Source organism: Ambystoma mexicanum, chromosome 6q, assembly GCF_040938575.1.
Source record: "Ambystoma mexicanum isolate Mex_15411 chromosome 6q, UKY_AmexF1_1, whole genome shotgun sequence".
NCBI lineage: Eukaryota > Metazoa > Chordata > Amphibia > Caudata > Ambystomatidae > Ambystoma > Ambystoma mexicanum.
Window position 1 is genome coordinate 465,326,751 of NC_090937.1, and position 19,614 is coordinate 465,346,364.

The window sequence follows — 19,614 nt, forward strand, 5'->3', positions numbered from 1 at the left end:
CCAAGGAATATGGTGTTGTTAAAAATCTGTTTTAATTGATGTCAAAAATTGCTAAAATCATGGCCACAAAATTACTCTACTGCAGAATCTATAGCAATACACTGTTAGTAAATGCTATCAAGTAAAATCCCTTTTTTTGAAATGTATTAATTCAAGACATCTCCCAAAAATGGGTGCAGTACTGGCGCTCGACACTAACCGGCGCTAGCGGTCTAAACTCTGACAGGAGGCCTGTCTTTCAGGAGCTGACAAGGAACCTGAGTTAGCTGGAAACTTCAAAGCCTTGCTGGTTAATGAGAATTCTTAACACCTACTGTTCACAGGCCTGGCTGCATTCTGCTGCCCTCACCAAAAGGAGATCACACCTCCCTCTCTGATTGAATCAGGGGAGGGCACTGCAGGAAAACAGAACAATGAACTTTCCTTGGCTCAGGCAAATTCTAAATCAGGGGTCGTAAATGGTTTCCTCTTGGAAGGAAATGGGAGGGGCGCTGCCTCTGGGAGCCACCTGAGCTGGAGGCGGGGACAGACAGAAATTCCCCCATGTGCTTTGGAACCTAAACCACACCCATCTGGGCCAGAGCATAATTTTAAAAAGATGGATAATTCATAGTGCATAACTGTCAAAGTTGTCAATAATCTCATGATTCCTGCGATTTTTCTGTGCACATTTTAAGAGGTGTTAGGACTCTGTGGTATGTTCTGGGGGGTAGTAGTGGAAAATAATGTATTACTCCAAATGTATGTATGTTAAAAATCTGACACTTCATCATCTGATGGCCATATTCCTTGCGCACATTTGTGTAAATTCTGGAAAAGTTTAGAGGTTGTGTTCTGGATGAAAAGGGCAGAATTCTGTCAGAAGTGAACACAGCATCTTACGAAGACAGGGATCGGATGGTTTGGTGCTACACAAAATATGTTAACTGGACATATAATATTAGAAAAATTGTACATAGATAAATATGCATTTGGATCAAAAATAGATTTGTGTGCAAAGTGACAAGGGGAGGATCCTCAGACCCATAAACATACCTCATCACGATGACACTTTCTGTCACAACCGCAGGTTCCTGGCGTTTATGGAAGAGGTGGAAATATGGCGGCCGTCCGACTGTGCCGCCACGTTGTGCTCCCAAGCGCTGTTAGCGGTCTAGTCCTTTCCATCATGGCCGCTGCCGAGTGTACTTCCCTGTTTACGCTCGGCGCGTTGCAACTTCTGAATCCTCTTCGTTGCTAGCGCTCCACAGTTCTCTCGCTTGGCGGTGTTCCGCTCGTGTCCTATTTTCCTCTGCTTACCTCTCTCTTTCCGTTGTCTTCTCTTCTCTCTCTTGCCTGCGCCCCGTTATTTCTCTTGGGCGCGTGGATTGCTCGCATCCCTTCTCCTCTCCTGCCTTGCCTCTTTTGAGTTTCTCTCTCTGGTTCCATTTTGTGCCGTTTCTCTCAACTCGCCTTTGCTGAGCCCTACCCGCCGGATTTTCCGGTCTCCCATATTCCAGCTGGTCTTGGTTTATCCTCTCGTTCCGCTGCATCGGATATCTACACTCCGAAGGGGTTTTTGTGCCGTAAGGCTTTTCCCCTTGCCTCACTTGTCTGTCGCGGGGGGGAGTCACCATCGATTCGTTCCCAAAGGGTCGCGGTGGCTTCCTCCCGAGGCCGACCCTATCTACACAAGGAGAGGAGGACTTTCACTCGTCGATCCCGCGGAAAGAAGTTGGACTTCTCATCTTCATCAGGTGAGGAGGAAGGGGAATTTGCAGACTCTCAGGGTTCGAGTGGGGTGGACAACATAACGGAAAACCCTGTCGATACGCCCACAGCGTCAGGCATTGTTGATACTTTCCTTCCCCCAATCAAGGGAGAGAGGAGAACTTGGCCAATGATGAGTTGTGAGGGGCAGGCTTAGTTATGCCCACGCACACACTCATTTTGAAAAGACATAAAAGGACCACTGAAACCCAGGTACGGACATTCACTTTCCAATTCACACTGATTTCTTGCGAAGCATTTTGCCGGACCAGACAATATCCAGAAGGACCATATCCAGAACTTAGAATCCAGACTTCAGAACTTGTAGTAGAGAGGCCCAGTCCACAAGCTGAATCCTTCAGAGGCCTCAGAATCCAGCAACCTAACCAAACTATTCAACAGCCGGGCGAGCTGTTTGATTCTGGCCTAGAACCCTGTGCCAGAAACACCCATAAAGCAGAGCTGTATCCAGAACCGAGACCAGACCAGACCGCTGTGCAGTGCCGAGACCGGAACCAGAGATCCAGAACCGAGACCAGACCGCTGTGAGCAGAACCAGTGCCAGAGATCGTCCCGTGGCGCGAGAACCACAGCCAACCTGGCCAGACCTTGACGGCCTATTTCAAATTTATAGTGTGAGTACTCAGTCAGAACTGTGCAAAACCAATCTCTTAGTCTAAAATAATCTAATTCAAACCATTTCTACCTATTTAGAACTGCATCATAGAAATCGTGTGTTCATTCTCTGATTTCAAACCTGTTAAAGTGTCATTTGCCATTCTGAATCATTATTTCATTTCTGAAAATCTACCTCCATTAAATCGTCCCACTTTCACCACTTGTAAAAAAATCGCTGTCTTTTGCTTGCAACTGCTGAAATCCGTTTTCAACCTGATAATCCCTCATGAATCACTGATAGTGTTGACCTGAACCAATCTTAAGTAGCTATCACCTACCCTGAATCTCCTATAGGGAATTAAAATAATTTTAGCATATTTACACTTCTTTGCAAATCACATTTAAGTATTTTTGCCTGTGTTTTAAATCATCCCTGTTGCTCTAAGCTTGCTAGGGGGGAACTGAATTGGCATTGCATTTGATTGTATTCCTGAAAATTGTGTGCTCCCCTTCCATCTCCTTATATTGCATAGGGGGGGAGGGGTGAATTGTCAAAAGAAAAAGTGATCATATTCTCTCTTGTGGAAACCATCTCAGTTATTTCTGTGCTGCATTCTTTTCCATCATTGCATTTCCTTGAACCCATAAAAGCATTCTCAGCTACCTTATCCTCTCTATACCAACTCCTAAGTAATTAAATAAGTGTGCTAGTGTAATATTATCCATTGTTGATCAACATTATCTTCATAAGTGTGCTATCAAATATTAATTTATTTATGAAAGTGTGACATATATCTTGTTTAATTTTTCAATAAATCTTTTAATTTGCAAAACAAACCTACTCTTGGCTCAGTGAGGGCAGGGGGATTCAAAGAGAGGGGCGTTATACAAGGGTTTATCATCCAGATCCATGAACTTGTCATAAAAATGTATAAATAAGGGCTTCCCTTGGGCATCCCAGACTTGGCATTGACTTAGTTGGAGTGCTGAATTGAGGTCACTTAACAGATCCTATTAAATAGAGACGTCATGGGGGGATTAGTTGCGTTCTGAAGGTTCTATAGTAGCCATTACCAAATCCATCTGGCCCTGGTGTTTTATTGGAGGGTAATGTAGCTATGGTGTCGTCGACCTCCTCCGCTGTGATAGGCCTCTCCATGGCCTCCCTTTCTTCTTCAGTCAGTTGTGGAAGATTTATATTTTTTGGATATAGGTTGTTTGGAGTATTGGATCTAACTTTTCTCATTTTTACAGGGTTGTATGGAACCATTCCCTGATCCTCATTGTGTCTTCCTCCCCCACCCGTAGATTATCCACTTCATCTTGTAAATGTGCGATGAGATTACGGGTTTTATTCTTCTGTAGTTTTGCCACAAGTAGTCTGTTAGACTTGCCTCCCTGAGTATAGTACATTTGTTTAGTAATTAGCAGAGTTTGTGCTGTGCGTTCCGCTATATGTGCCTCCATTTGGGCCCTCAGATTTTGCATGTCTCGTAAAGAGTTCCGCAATTGTTTGTCCTTGTGTTGTGTTACGGCCTTTTGTATTTCCTTTTCCTATTCGATTCCGGTTACTTCTCTAGTTTTGGCATATGCGGCCGCTTGCGAAATGAATTTGCCCCTCATTACTGCCTTTTCAGCATCCCATACCACTCGCCAGCCTACTTCTCCGGTATCGTTCTCGGTAAAGTAATCAGTTACTGTTTTTTCCACATGGTTTCTAAGTGCAATGTCTTTTAGGATGAACTCATTGAGCCTCCATTGCTTTTTGTCCACTTTGCTGTCTACTTGTGTTTCAATTTGTACAATTACCGGGGCATAGTCCGATAGGTATTTTATTCCAATGTTTATGGCTATTACTTGGAGTACTAGAGTCGCTGAAACTAGAACCGTGTCTACATGTAAGTAGTACTTATGCACTGCTGAATAGTGTGTGGATTCTCTGTCGTTGTTATGAAAATATCTCCAGGTTTCAATTAAATCAAGGCCGCGGAAGAACTTCCCCAGGGCTTGTTGATTCCTGTGGTCATTGTTAGAGGGGGTCGTCTTATCCAGATTGGGGTTCATAACACAATTAAAGTCCCCTCCTATTATTACCTGGCCCTCATACCAGCTGCCTATTTTCTGCAGCACTGTATTCAGAAAGGTGTCCTGCTTGTCATTTTTGCCGTATAGCGCCCTCAAGGTAAATATTTGTGTTCCCCATGTTCCTTTGGGGACCAGATACCTCCCCTCTGGGTCTTTGTAACAAAAGTGTTTCTTAAATAGCAGTGAAGCTCCCAGTAGGATTGCCACCCCGTTTGTTGCATAGTATAGCTTCGGGTATGCTTGGTGTGTCATTCTTTTCTCGTCTGTGGCTAGTAGGTGGGTCTCTTATAAGAATACCACTGATGCTTGCAAGTACCTCAGCTGTTTAAATATAGAGTGGCATTTCATAGGTGAATCTAGCCCTTGGTGTTTAAGGTTACAATGTTTATATCAGCCATGTTCAATCATGTGTCCATCTCTAATTCGGGTCCTTCTTATGTCATTCCCTTTTCCCCGTGATGTGTATTGAGTCATGTCCTTACCCCATGGAGCCTTTGAATAACTTAATTTAATCCCCCCCAACATTCCCAACCTGTGCTTCCTGTGCACCTTTGAACGTTCAGGTGTTTGATCCGTATACATAGACCACTGGGGCCCTTATGCGAGCCTGCACTCTCCCCAAACCCCCCACCCCCAACTCCTTCCATATTTCCTTTATCATGGTCATCAGACTATTCCGACTTCTTTCAGTACCACCCGCTTTCCGCAGAAAAACTTATCTTATTTGTGTGTATTCGCCATCCCTTATTAGGCGTTCATTCAAGTGCCCTCTCTGTGCTTCACACCCCTTCCCCTCCCCCTTGGGCAAGGGTGCCCCTGTCACCACCCTTCTTTCTTGTTTGTATGACCTGTCCAGTGTTCCGGGTCTCTTTCAGGTAGCGAGTCCGTTGAACCAGTAGCCTCGTCCTTACTCATCGGGTCCGTCAGTTCCTCTTCTTTTGTGATGTGGTACATCTTGTCTTGGTATTCGTATCGTATCCCGCAGGGGAAGGTCCATCTATATCTGAACCCTTTCTCTCGTAGCCAGCTGGTCACCAGCCGGAGTCTCTGCCGTCTCAACAGTGAAGCCTGTGCCATGTCCTGGTAGAATGTAATGCGTGCGTCCTTATATTTGAACGATTCTATCCCGCTGACCGCTTTCATTATCCGTTCTTTCACTTGGAAAAAATTCACTCTTGTGATTACATCTGGTGTCAGGTTGTTCATTTGTTGATAGGCGTTATATATCCTATGTGTTCTGTCCAGGACGATCAGTTTTCCTTCTTTGTCGCACAGAACCTGTTGAAATAGTGCTTGGACATGCTCCTGTAGCTCGGATTCCAAAATCACTGTTGGTATGCCTCTAAGTCTAATGTTATTTCTCTGCAATATATTTTCGCTATCCTCTTCTCTGGCCACTACCCAGTCAATTTGTTGTTCCACTGCTTCCATGCGTTTAGCTAACTCGCCTTATTCACATAGTGCTTTTTCGGTTTCTTCAACTCTATATTCAACTGTAGATACTTGCTTTGTCAGTTCTGCAATGGACTTGCTTAGGCTTATGGCGCAGTCCTTGATTTCTTTTTTATCTCTGCCAGCATGTCCTGCAAGTCCGATCTTCGTGGGTGGGTCCTCAGTTTCTGCGGTCCAGTCTGAGTTTGCCGGTGAGTGGATTTGTGCTGGGATCTGTATTTGCTTCTTTGCAGATTCTTGGCCTTGCATCATAGCTTTTATATGCCCTGAGAGAGGGCCCTTCGTTTTGCCTGGGATCTTTGCCATTTTGCCCAAGGGATTCTTATGTTCACTCTTGTCCTCTCTGTTTCAGTTTCCTTATTGCCTTCCTTCCTCCCTGCTTGTAATTCCCCCGTAGCTCCCGGCTTTCCAGTGCTTATTTTGCCCCCAGGTCCCCCTGATGGTATGGGGGAGGGTCTCCTCCGCTTAATTCGGGATTTGCCTCTGTTGTCGGCTTTGTGGTTTTGGAGGGGGTTTCTAATTCCTGCCCCAGGGTGTGTGGTTGCCTCTGAGTATGTTTGCCCGCGTAGGAGAGCTGCACCCGCCCTGTTTCTTGGGGCTGACTTTATTTGTTGAGTAGTAGACGGGATGCTTCTTTCACTGTTAACGTGCGTCTCACACTTATATATCTTGCAGCTGCCCAGGAGTCCTGAATATCATGACTTCATCTTGTTACCTGGCCCATCTGTTCCCCAATACCTTATTTGTATGCGCTGCATTATCGCCTGCTGTGTTAGACTGTTCTCACCTCCTGTCAAAGCTGCTCCGTGGGAGCTTACATGCTTACACGGTGCGCCGTCTGCATTTGTTCCCTTCTCCTGCTTGCATCTACGTGTTTGCACATTCCAGATATCTGGCTACGTTCAGCTTTCCTCTCAGGTGATCCGTTATGCCCGGGGGGTTCCTCCTGTGTCCACGCTCCGAAATTCTCTTGTGCTTTTCACCCCCACCTGCAAGCGGGGTGCGGCTGTGTTCGCTTTTGCCCGCAGTGGCGGCGTAGCATATGCTTGTCTCTTCTAGTTGTCTTCCATGCTTCCCTGCCTCATTGCCCATTGACCTCGTAGGCTTACCAGTGTTATGGGAGCCGCTGCAGATGTCCGTTCTTTCAGCAGCTCCGCTGCGTAGTGTGCAATCGTCTCAGGGTTGTCGCAGCATTCCATCTGCCATTTTGGATTCCACAGTGCTGATTTTTCTTTTCTCTCATTACTTCATCCGCAGTTGATTTAGTGCATTTCTTCTGCAGAACGGTATGCTCCCTGCATTCCAGCTTCCATGGCTTTGTTTGGAATATTTGTTAGGCACCTTTGGAGGGGGAGAAGGGCCTCGAAAAGGGCACAGCGGCCGGAGCTCACCGAGAGAGCATGTTCCTCAGTCCTCGGCTAACCACGCCCCCCCAATAATAAACATTCTTGCAGGGCCTTGGAACGTTGGGGCAAGTGCAATGCGTCACCGTGGTACAAACATGTGAAATGAGTAATAAGAGACTTTAACAACATAAACCAGAACCATTTTACAGGCCTGGCGGCATTTCATATAGTGCAAGAGCTTGACATAAAGTGCGGGTAGAGGGGAGGGGGAAGATCAGGTGAAGGAAGGACAGAACATAGAAACTATCTTATGTGCCTGACAGCGTTTCATATATTGGAAGTGCATGGGATATGAAATTAGGAAAGTAGAGGTAGGGAGAGTAGAGGGGAAGGGTCAGAGAAATCCTCAGAAGGTGAGGGGAAAATAGAAAGCGGCAAGGGGTTAGAGGAGGACTAACAGCCAGAGGTTGCAGTAGCTGTAGGCAAAAGCATTAGGTGCCGGATATAGGATGCGTCTAGCATGTGAACAACACTACAGCTGGCAGGGTGAACAGATATAGCACACCAAGAATAACTAAGCCAAGTAGCACACAAGAAAGTATAATGGAATATCCAGATTCAATTTTGTGCAAAAGCTTACATATTGTCCAAACCGGAAAATGCACGGATGGTAGGGCATCACTTGGAGTACGAATCCATGTGTAAAAGTTCAGGCAGTCGATCAGTAAGGGCCAGTGAGTCAGTGCCGGCGGGCCACATAGCAGACAGGAGGAAAGATAGGACAAGGCTGCGACAACAGAGTGTCTACTGGAACGAGTTGGTGAGGCGACAATGAAGCTTCTGAATGCAGCGACAGGTCGGAAAAGAGGATGCAGCTTGAGAGGGTGCCTCCCCGTGCCGGACAGGGCCAGACAGGGGCCTTAGTGACAGGGTCGGACAGGGGACTTAGTGACAGGGCCACACAGGGGCCTTAGTGTGGGCCTTATGAGGGGGCCGGCGATCACCAGCAGCATCGGTCTGGTTCTGCATTAAGGGCTGCAGGCATCCAATCAAGCGGTCTCCCTCCGGGTGCATAACAACACAAGATCAGCTGTTTTAAAGCACAAGGTCTGTTGTTGGTTTTGTAGGCAGGGGAGGACTTTTAGGCTCGCAGATAGGCAGCAAGTAGTTTGGCATGTTTCTGGAGTCCTGTAGTTCATACCGAGATTTAAATGAGAATGACACATACATGTTAAATTAAACCTTTCGAGGGGATTGGGTGGAGTTGGTAGGGAAGCACACACTCAAGCCATTCCTTGGTTTGCCAAGCCAGACTGGGGGAGGGGGGGGCAGAGGGACGTAGCGAGCATTTTGAGTGGATTAACCTGCGCATCTGTTTAGGGAATGCAGGCACACACCATGACCTCTTCCAGCCTTGTTATGTGTTGACCTGGTGTGTTTATGGGTACAGCAAAGCACAACAGAGGGAAATAGAAATGCAACCCCTAGCCATTGCCTTTCGTTGCAGTGGGACTCCGTCCTCCTCCTTCCCAACTGCACCAGTATGTAGTGAGGGAGGTTCTTCTAATAGTCACAGTTATGAGTTAATATGTTGTGCAGTATTTCTATTTTATTTCATGATTTATAACAATGTATTTTTTTTCAGATATTGATGATGTCAGAAAGTACAAACCGGGCTACCTTGAAGCAACAGTAAACTGGCTCCGACTATACAAAGTGCCAAATGGAAATCCTGAAAACCAGTTTGGCTTTAATGGAGAGTTTAAAGACAAGGTAAAAAAAACACAAATCTGTTAAAAGTGTGTACTTTCATTTGTGCCTTTGGAGTATTACATGAAGCATTCGATTTGTCTTTTTTTGTAAGGAACATAGAATAAAAAGAAAACTGGTAATAGTTTCTAAATGTGTAGGTTATTGGATAAATAAGAGTAAGCATATGTGAATACAAGTAAAACAATGTGCTAATTATTTCTCTAACTGAAAAAATTGAAAGCACATTAAAATACATGAGCTGTTGTTTACACAGAAGCAATACTATATCTGTTATACACAATGCAGTGATGTCTGACAAGTGAATCTTTCTTTTCAAACGTTTAAATGAACGTGCTTGTATTGTATACAGAGGTGTAATGGCTGTCTAGGAAGGTTTCCTTTGAGGGAATGCATGTTCATTCAGTGATAGATAAGTGCTGTAATGGCCTTGTTAGAGCAATCGATTTCTCAATATTTTAGTAAAGGTGGGCACAATCCATTACTTGGACTTTTGATTTAAATTGGGGCAAAATGCTCCCATTTTCACATCTTTGCCCCACCTAAAAATTCATCTTTCCCATGGGTATCATTTGCAATTTTCAAAATTTTGCAGGAATTTCGCAGGTGAAATCGCTGAATTTCGGTCGTGAGAAGTGCAAAATGAGCAGATTTCACACATCTGAAATATTCTGTGCAAAATGCTTTTTTTCTGAATAATGGTGAAAACACAAGCCAAAGTTCTCTTTTTCGCTTCACCTGAAGAATTGTTTAGACAACCGAAAAAAAACATTAACAAATTAACTGGATGCCATGAAAGTGGTCAGTCCCGCCAAACCTTCCTGCTTCAGCTTATCGTAAATGTAAATCTTAGATGCCTTCCCTATCCAAGATTTGGCTTCACATTTGTCTCAGAATTTCTACCATGCCTTAGTACTCCACTGTATTGGACGATAGCAAGGATTTTGCTTGGTTTCAAAGACAAAATCAGTGTCTCTATAGAGCAAACACCAATTTTGTTTTCCTGGTATTTAAAGGGAAAGTGCGCTCAAAAATGTTATTGTCCCGAGCGTTCTGGCATGTGTTTTTAAGCATACTGGCCCTCATTATAACTCAGGCGTTAAGGGTTAACGCCACTGTTAACCCTTAACGCCCGATTTTGATTTTAATGCCTGCTTTTAGCAGCCGTTAAAATCCATGGCGCTAATCCGCCATGATGCTAATTACGCCACCGTAATTTACGGTGGCGTAATTAGTGCCTTCCCCACTCCCATTATGCCCTATGGGGCAAAAATGGGAATGGGGAAGGGAAAATGGGAAATGGGGATTTACCGCCCCACTCACCTTGGAATGGGGCGGTAAATCCGCCATCCACCATGGTGTAAACATAGTTGGTGTACTTAGCACCAAGGTTGTAATGACCTCCACTGTGATCGATCGTAAAAGAAATTTCCCATGCATCTTACCTTAGTAAGACACACATCCTCTCACAGCGTGTCCCAAATCGGATTTGAAAACAATATTTTTAAAGAAAACATCATTAATAAATTTAGCAAGTGCTTTTATTTAACAAAGAACGCTCCAAAAACCACATTACCATGATCCGCTGATTGCGATCAATGACCAATTGTTGTGTGTCCTTGGGTTAGAGCATCCAAACTTTATAATGACGCACATGGTGTTCCTTTCGGGTGAAGATGCGGATTTGACGTACCTTCAATCGCAAGGCTTTGGCATCAGCTTCTTGCTAGACCGTAAACGATGACAGGTTGTTCCTTGTCACTGGTACCGCCAAAGGACATATCGGTCCCGATCTATCGTCCCACATGAGGCTGATGCTAAACAATGCGTTTAGGCGTGTGCCCCATTGTTGATTCACGAAACCGTCCCAGGGTAGCTGAAAACTATGGCATTCGCAGAACAGTACAATATATCTGTGTAGTTAACATAATAAAAATATATTTTAGTAGCTGCTCTTTATTCAAATATATCCATTTACTCTGTAATTCTGCACCGGATGAAATCTAATAACGAACACAAATAATGAACACACACAGACAACATGGCGGAGTATTTGTGACTAAGATGTGCAGGAAAGGTTAGCGCTGTGAAGTAGGTATAGCTCCATATGGGATGGAGAAGCTGACGGATAAATAGAACAGACAGATGGCATTATAACGGAACTGGGAATATTATCTATCGAAAAGCGTACCAAGTTCCCTTGGAAAATGTTCTGCCCCCGGCACATCCAATAATGCAACGTTAATAGCACACCCTGATATTCCATGGGATGAAGTGGTTTAGATATCACTAGCCTGCATAAAGGTTGTGGTTGCGGGTCGACGATGAATAATCGTCACAATATGCTCCAACCAACAACCCATAACAATGTAATTAAGCAATACTGGTGACAAAATCAAACCTTTACTCACTCCTCTTTAAACTATACACAAATAACAATTATTAGTAGACTTATAAACAAACCGCGAGTTAGGGAATTTCTTTTTAAAATATGGCGCGGTATAACTTAATCAACTGTTACGCTCACCTGGATTCCACAGGGGCGTCGAACGAAGCTGGACTGCTGTGGTCTCCACCAGTGTGACTCGTAGCGAAGTGATGATCGACTGCACTTGCCCACTCATCGTCTGCCTGGCCCGCAGGAATATTTTCCTAAAAGCAGTACAGGGGATTAGCCACCCATGGTAGAGAGGTTACACTAACACTATTTTCCCCTGAAAACGTCCAGTATTCCCCTTCATAAAGTCTCACCTTATTGTTTGGAAGGATGAACTCTCCATCCTGCGTGGAGCACAGGGGCGCGTAGAAGTTCAGTTAATTCACTGATCCGAAGGTATTTGGCAGAGTTCCACACAACAATGACTCTGAGGTAGGTAGTGTGTAACCGAATGTATAGTTCTTTTAGAATTCAAATGTCTGTTAATTCACTCTTGCTCCTTTCATACCTTTTGCCTTGCAGCGTGATCCAAGGAGTGAGTTCGCCTCGATGGATGAAGGTAGCGCTTAGGTAAGAGTCAGTTTGTACCAAGCACTGTCTAGCAAGTAATATTGTTCCAAATGTAATTAACCAATAGTTCTCTATCTTCTTTGCAGGTGCGGCGCCTTGCCGAAAATGTCTCGCATAGGATGGTGACCAGCGCTGCCTCGAGCGGTAAAATTCCGAGTAAGTATCTTGCGGTAAGTAAAAGAATGTCTTTGACGGAACCCCGCTCACCTTTTGTTTGTTCTTGTCTTTTCAGATGCTGATGTTTTGGGCGGCGATTCAACGGGTGCTGCGCCGGGTCGTGGAGATACTCCGAAGACAGGTGAGTATGGCGCGGCGCTGCAGCTGGGAATGCGACGCGGTTTATTTTAATGTCTTTTTTCTTTATCCACAGGTGCGGCTGCTCCAGGAAAAGATGATGACCAAATGGAAATCTCCTTGTTCTAACCTTCTCTTCTTTCCTTTTCTCTAGGATCGGCTCCGGACACAAGACAGGTGTGGCTGTAGACTGAATGCTGGACTGCAGACACAGTGAGAGTTACGCTGCTTCGGCGTGGTTTAAATAGCATCAAAAAAGTAGTTCCCATGTAAGAAGTTCCAGTACCACACCCAAGCAGCAAGATAGTTCTTAAAGGAAATTAGTCCCTTCATGGCCTCATGATGGCCTGTACATGAGTTCTTTGCAGAATGACCTGCATAGTTTAAAGTTGGCAATATGAGCCTGGCGCCTACAGCGCCAGGACAGAACCCATATAGCCCCTAGAGAGGGTTTTCGGAATTCCTGTGTCTTCTTGGGTGCCAGTTCCCTGGACACATGGACCTGTTCCGGATGTCGGGGGCAGGCATCGTGACATCAATGGAACAACGTATTGTGTACACTATTTTCATCAAATGGCATATTCGCACGTCGCTGAATTGTTCCATATACATACAGCACAAATGCTGTTTTTTAATCACAAAAATATTATGTATAGCTGAACTTACATTATGTTTGGTAGTTCCATTCTCTTGTCGTAACGCAGAGTCGCGGCTGAGAACAGCAGTTTGCATACATTGAAATAAAATGTTACAATGTCCACTGTCAATATAGTAAATGTTATAATTTTTGCGGGTATTGCACATCTTCAGTCTTTCTAGCCTAGTGATTGCTCCCTTTCGTCCAAGGTCAAATACAAATTGAAGCTTGTTTTCTACGTGTATGTGTGGTAGGTTTTGTTTTTGTGAAAGAATGCCACAATAATAAAACATACCGGACAAGACACGTCAGTGTGAACTGATTAATTTCTTCTATCGACACAAGCATCATCCCATGAAGTGACCTTCAGTCCATGGGAGCGATGAGCCCGGCTGACCAACGTGGCATTCGAAATACACCTGAAAAATAAACAAATTATTTGCTGGCATCCACCAATGAAGCGTGATCATGAATACTTTTTTACCCATCACTAGTGCGGGTTATGAACCTATATGTGAGGTCACTCATGACGCTGTGGCCTTTCTAGAGGTAAAATCATTCATTCTGGAGTGTCAGCGTTCTCGAAGAGCAGACACCTTTGAAGATTGTTTTTTCATTTCGGAAAAAGTTAACCTTGTTAAACACCGCAAGCTATCTCTTGACTTCTTTTCCGAGAGGTTTGTATTCATTATGTTGTGAGCGTAACAGGGCATAGCCTTCAATTGCACACCGTCTTCTATAATTTGTAATGGATTTCAATTAGGCACACACCCAAGTCTCGCCTAGCATGTAGTGCGCAAATGAAACCCTTATTTATTTTTGTCTATAAGTTCAATATTCTGAATGATATACCACTCATATCACACCCTTCTCAAAATACCCCCCCCCAACCCCACCCCCAGGTCACACTGAACCAGGAATCGGGCTAGTTGGCAAAGGTAAAGATTTATTTATTTATTTAATATTCAAATCGCACATAGGTTTAATATAGATATATATGGGGCAGCGATCATCCAAAGGGTGACAAATCAATTCAGAAATAAGCAAAGCAATTGAATTTACTTATAAGGAGGCAAAATAGAAAACTCAGGGGAAAAGAACAGTCTCTTTTTGCACACAGATAGCGTTTAGGTTAATGTTCCCCCTGCAAAGTTTTGTTTAAATACAAATGAGCAATCCTACATCAATTTGAGTAATCAGCATGTTTTCAGGATTGAAATACAATGTCTAGAGTTATAGGCAATCCTCCCTCCCACAGAAGAGAGAAAACCCTATTTTGGCAAATGACACTTTGAAATGATAGGTGAAAATGGCTTGGTGAAATACTGCAAAATGGTCAAAATGCTAAAATGGAGACAGATTCTAAAGAAACCAACACTAATCAGGTCCTAACATGCATGGGCTATAATATGAACCACAGTATACACTTCCGATCATGATGGGATGTAAAAAGCACTTTGAAATGGGCAAAAGACACGTGTACTTTGGCTGAAATTTCAAATTCGCAGCAAACATTTACTATGCAATATTGAAGAAAAACAGGTCAAATACACAGTGGGAGTTGAAATTTTGTTTCTATTTTTAAAACTGAGGGAGTTATAGAGGTTTTAGTGAGAGGTGTTTTTCGAAAATAAAGATGCGATTTTGGACAAGAACTTCAGTTTAAAATCAGAAAATATGGATTATGCTCTTACTCAAGACTAGAGCATTCAAACTAGCCAACCAGGTTGGGACGAAGTAAGCTCTAAGACTGATTCATGACTTCAGTAACAGATCCCCAGCGCCTTCCCCGGCGGAACCAGTCCAAACACTCGAAGTGGGATTTATAGATAAGAGTTAAACAAATAAAAATGACAATGAAAATGGTTACTGGTTATGAAAGTAGTGATAGTTCAGAGATTAGGATGGAACAAGATAAGGCAAGGTATACAATAGTTCTCTAGCGTCCTGTTAATGCTCACAATCCAATGGGATTTAAGGTTTTTGGACCGTCAAAGTTCTGGTCAGTTGGGTCGGTCTATCAAGGAAGGACAGCACAACAGCTAGGCCGGTCACCGGAACTGCACAGGATCTGCCCTTCTTGTCTCTGGCTATTTCAGATCAGTGGGATGGCGAGTTCAGCAGGCAAGCATTTATGGTAGCAAGTCAGATAGTTTCAGGATGCTTCCCCCCACCAAAGCGCTTCACTGGGTTGTGAGGATTAGCTGAGGCTTGAGGCCTACCTGAAAATGGTTCAGCTACTGCTTGGCCTGGTAGTTGGCATCTGGATCGAAAAGGATGTTGAAGGCTGGATGTTGAATGCTGGATCAAAATGCTTCTCTGAAATCAGAAGAGAGAGTATGTATGTGTTGTCAGATGTCCCTATTTATCCTGACATTACCAAATGGGTGCATGGGCCGGCTTAACTAAACTTGCCGCTGTGAAATAGGATTGGATCAGAGCCTCATCTCCACCTTGCATCTGGGTGATTGGATCAAAGACAGATGATGTCAGGTTTATGGTTTGATTTTTACAATACTTAGAAACCTCCCCTAGCCACTAGTATCAAAATCGAATTTTGTCCTAAATACATATTTATACATTTGTAACCTCTACAAAAATCACATACAAGGATTACATATTTTATGGAGTATCTGTTCATCAAAATCCCACAGCTGTGAGACCTTGTTTTGCCTTTCTGCAGCATTTTGATCATTTCGCCATTAAAACATTTTCCAAAATTTCTCCAAATTTCCACAAATATGCGCGTTTAACATAGGAATGTGTGTGCAAAGTTTAACAATTCTAGCATAAATACAGTTCCCATAAAACCACATATATTGCCATTCCTGTTCAGAATATGCTACACAGTTCCACCAACTTTTCAAATGTAGGGCCAAAAATTAGATTAACAAATCTGCCCATTTTTATATTTTTTATAAATCTCTAAAAATGTTAATTACATATTCTTTAGCAGCAAATGGTCAGCCTTTTGTCTGTCTCTGGAGGCAAGGAGCAGCCCCCACCTTTGGGATTTCCTTCTGCAAGCCTAGTTTATGACCTCTTCACACATCCATTTCCTAGCCTGGAGAATCAGCCATTGTTCAGTCCCGGGCAGCAGACACAAGTCTGGCATACCCCACAATTATCATGTGTCAGTGAGCATCTGCTGAGAGCAATGCCCTCCCCTTGGGTGGAAACCTGTTTTGCAACCCCTTGCAGGCCCAGCCAGCCTAGGTTAATTCTTCATTTCTTGACCTGAAATCCAGCATAAAATAAACTTGTTGCATCAAATAACATATATAATTTACATTCTTGATTTAAACCTGTGGGATCAAAACAACTGAGATTGGTGTTCCTTTCAGCAACAGTCCTTTTATATTTGCTAATCCAGCAGACCTTTAGTTTAGACAACCTTAAAGTTTAATCAGGAGAGCTCATTTGACAGGGACTGTCACTCACAGGTAGCCCAGTGTGGCTGCACACAGATTTTTGACAGGAGTTGTCATTCACAGGGAATCCAGTTTTGCTGAGAAGGTGTTTTGCTCTTAACATTTCAGGACCTTGTAAATTCACAGTGCTTCATCAGATTAAATTAATTTTAGCACCAAGCACGATTTTGAGTGTTGGAAATTGTTATGTACAGGCATTTTGAAGTTTCAGCAGAAAAGTAAATGTCATTTACAGGCCAATTTTGGAGTTTCACTTGCAAAGCGCTGCTTCTCCCTCTGCACTCTATATTTACCTGTCATGGAGCCCACTGGCACTTTTTCTGCAGCGTGTGCTCTGTTCCACCCCACATGCACCATGAGTGGCAGGTTGTGCAGCCATCTTTTTGTGTGTTGAAAAACACGGTTTTGGAAGTTTTGGTGTGCGCAAGGGTTTTGCCGCCATTTTACTGTTTCTCGCACCATAGATAGCAGAGTGAGGCTGCATAGTATAGCAGAGTGGGTTAGTACATCCCACAAATGTATGCATGTCCGTTCAGACTATCTCTTCCACCCGAGGTAGACCTGTGAGACAGGTTACATTGCTTTCCCAAACCAAGTTAGTTGCATTCATGATCCGACTAGACCTTGTGTCAATCGGCCATGCGAGTGCATAGGGTAAACGAGGATAAGCGTTAGACAATTTTTCTGAGTCGTTCCCTAACTTTCTGATGTGGACCTGAGAAGTCAGTAGCCTTGTGCTCAACATTGCAGTAGTGCACGAAAGCGCACAATCGCAACGGTCAAGCAAAAAGCATTTCTACTTGGGAAGGCCATAGCAAGTGAGGAAGGGGCCTGAGGCAATGACGAATTGGTTCCTACTATTCGAGTAGGATGTGCCCTTGGCAGCAAATCAGATTTCAAAATGTGAAAATAGCTGGTGAAGGCAGGCTAACCCAGCCAATTTCGAATTTCTTTTACTAGACCCTACTGTTGTACTGTGGCTCTCAGCAAGACATCACATAGTTTAATAAACTGGACAATACATTTGTCTAATCTTCTTATACTCATATAATAGGCACGGTATAAACCTATGAATTGTATTCTGGATAACTGTCATTCTAGGGGAGTTGGTCCTTGGGCTGTAATATTCAATTACAGTTGCTTTTCGGCTCACAGAGTAGGGGAAGCAATTACTTCAAGTTAGCGTTGGACAACAGTTACACTCAAGGTAAGTAAAACTGATACTGCAAGCCACTGAAAGGCTGATGTAACCTAAGATTCCTTTTGTGTCTGTCTAAAACAAACCATGATATATGGCATTTGTAATGTGTCTATGCACAAGTGCTTCAAGGCGTGACGAGGCAAGGGAGGGGGAACAGAGGGAAGACCGAGACAATGATCTTACTAGGCCAGGTGACATTAAGATCGTGCAAGTGCAGTGTAGGGGGGAAGGGGACAAGTGCAAGGGGAAGGGGAAAGGGGTAGTGCAGTGCATAGGATAAACAGTAAAAATAAATAAAGAAAGACTATAAATAAAAAGTGCGGCCAGCTGGTGGCAAGTGCAAGGGTAAGTGCAGACATCAGGTAGGGTGCCAGGGGGCTGTAGGGATACAGGCACAGTTTCCGTGAGTTTAGTCCAGATGAAGGACAAGAAGCATCCAGGCGGATGTTAGTCTCCAAGAAGGAGGAGTTGAGTGGTCGAGACCAGGAGGAAAGAGGAGAGGTCTGCCCACTCAGAGAGGAAGGAGGAGATCTAACCAGGTGGACGATAGATGGTAGCCACAGTAAGGGAATGGCCAGGAGAGAGAGAGAGAGCTGCAGATGAGGCATTCAAAAGATGAGTAGGCCTGCGTTGGAATGACAGGCATTAATTAATTAAGAGGCTTTAAGTAAACATTAATGATGACCTTAGAGGAGTGGGAGACCAAGAGGGTCTCCCACCGGGTGCCACTATTAATGGGGGAAGAAGAGAAAGGAGAGAACACAGAGAGCATATGTAGTGTCCATAGGTCTTGCGAGGGAACGACAAAGAGGATGTCAGTGAGGGTTTGCCTGGAGGAAGCACTGTTAAAGGTTTCAGCGATAGGGAGGACTAGGGTGGAGACCGACCAGGATCTCCTTTTTAAACTTCTTCCTACCAGTTTTAATGAGGAGAGCAGGATAGATGATAGAGAAGCAGTTAGAAAAGATAGGGGAGACAGAGAGCACCATAGAGTAGGTAGGGAGAAGAGAGAAGAGGAAGGTTGGAGAGGGTGCTGGGAGAACACAAGGGAAGGACACAGGGAGGGGCTCATGTAAAGCAGAACCCAAAGTTACACTGTATGGCAACCTAGCAACAGGCACTTATTACTAAAAAGTTGACAAAGACGATACATTTGAAAAGACAATTTTGACGCTATGGTGAGCTATGTAGAGCTATGGAGAACCCAAAAAATTACACACATCAAAAGACTAAAATACTCTGTGAGTGTGTAAAAAGGTGCCCACTCGCCGAGGTATTTGAAAAAATAATGCACTGCTAAAGCAAAACGTTGGTTCACACAGGTCAGGCGATTGATCATTGCTATGAAAACCTTACCCACCATAGGCCATCAACACCAGTGGCATGCACTGCATGTGTGGATGTGGTTTGGGTCTAGTAGAGGGTTTGACAGAGACCGAGTCTCAGTGTACCTTGGACTGATGGCAAATATCCATTTGCCTATCAGTATTTCAGCAACCCAAATGGGCAGTGCAGCACTGATGTGCTAGGGCAATTCTATTCTGAAAAACATCACCAATAGGAACCACAGACATGTGGCCTCGATAGAGGACCAGTAGTATAAATTAAGGGAAGGTGAAAGATATACATTAATGAATCACACGCCTGATTAAATCTGCAGAATTAAATACTTTTTAATACTTTTTATAGCATTGAAATTGAGTGTAATAGCATTCGATTGTTGATGTACAATGTCCAAACATTGGGGAACATATCTAAAATGTTATTGAGAGCACATTATGATGACAGCTACAAATCATTTAAATTGGAAAGTCACCTTTTCAATAAATTCCGCTTTAGGTGTACAGGGCTCATTTGCAATGTTTTGTGGCATCGTTTGTGTCCTAGGTACAAAATCTGGATCGATTCCAAGAGTATTCATGGCCAACATAGTTAAGGTCAGCTCTTTCACAAATTCGAATTCCATTTCCTGGTATATTGGCTTGGCCACCTTCACTGTTTGCCTCGTTTTGTAAAGGCCAAGA

General features: G+C 43.8%; 1 protein-coding gene across 1 annotated transcript in view; it reads left to right on the forward strand.

The window, feature by feature from the left end:
• Window positions 1–19,614, forward strand: part of PPA2 (inorganic pyrophosphatase 2) — a 1,510,578-nt gene that overhangs the window by 1,061,314 nt on the left and 429,650 nt on the right. The window contains exon 8 of the mRNA XM_069630955.1: window positions 8,896–9,023. Within this exon, the coding sequence (XP_069487056.1) occupies window positions 8,896–9,023 (128 nt within the window). The remainder of the gene's footprint in view (window positions 1–8,895; window positions 9,024–19,614) is intronic.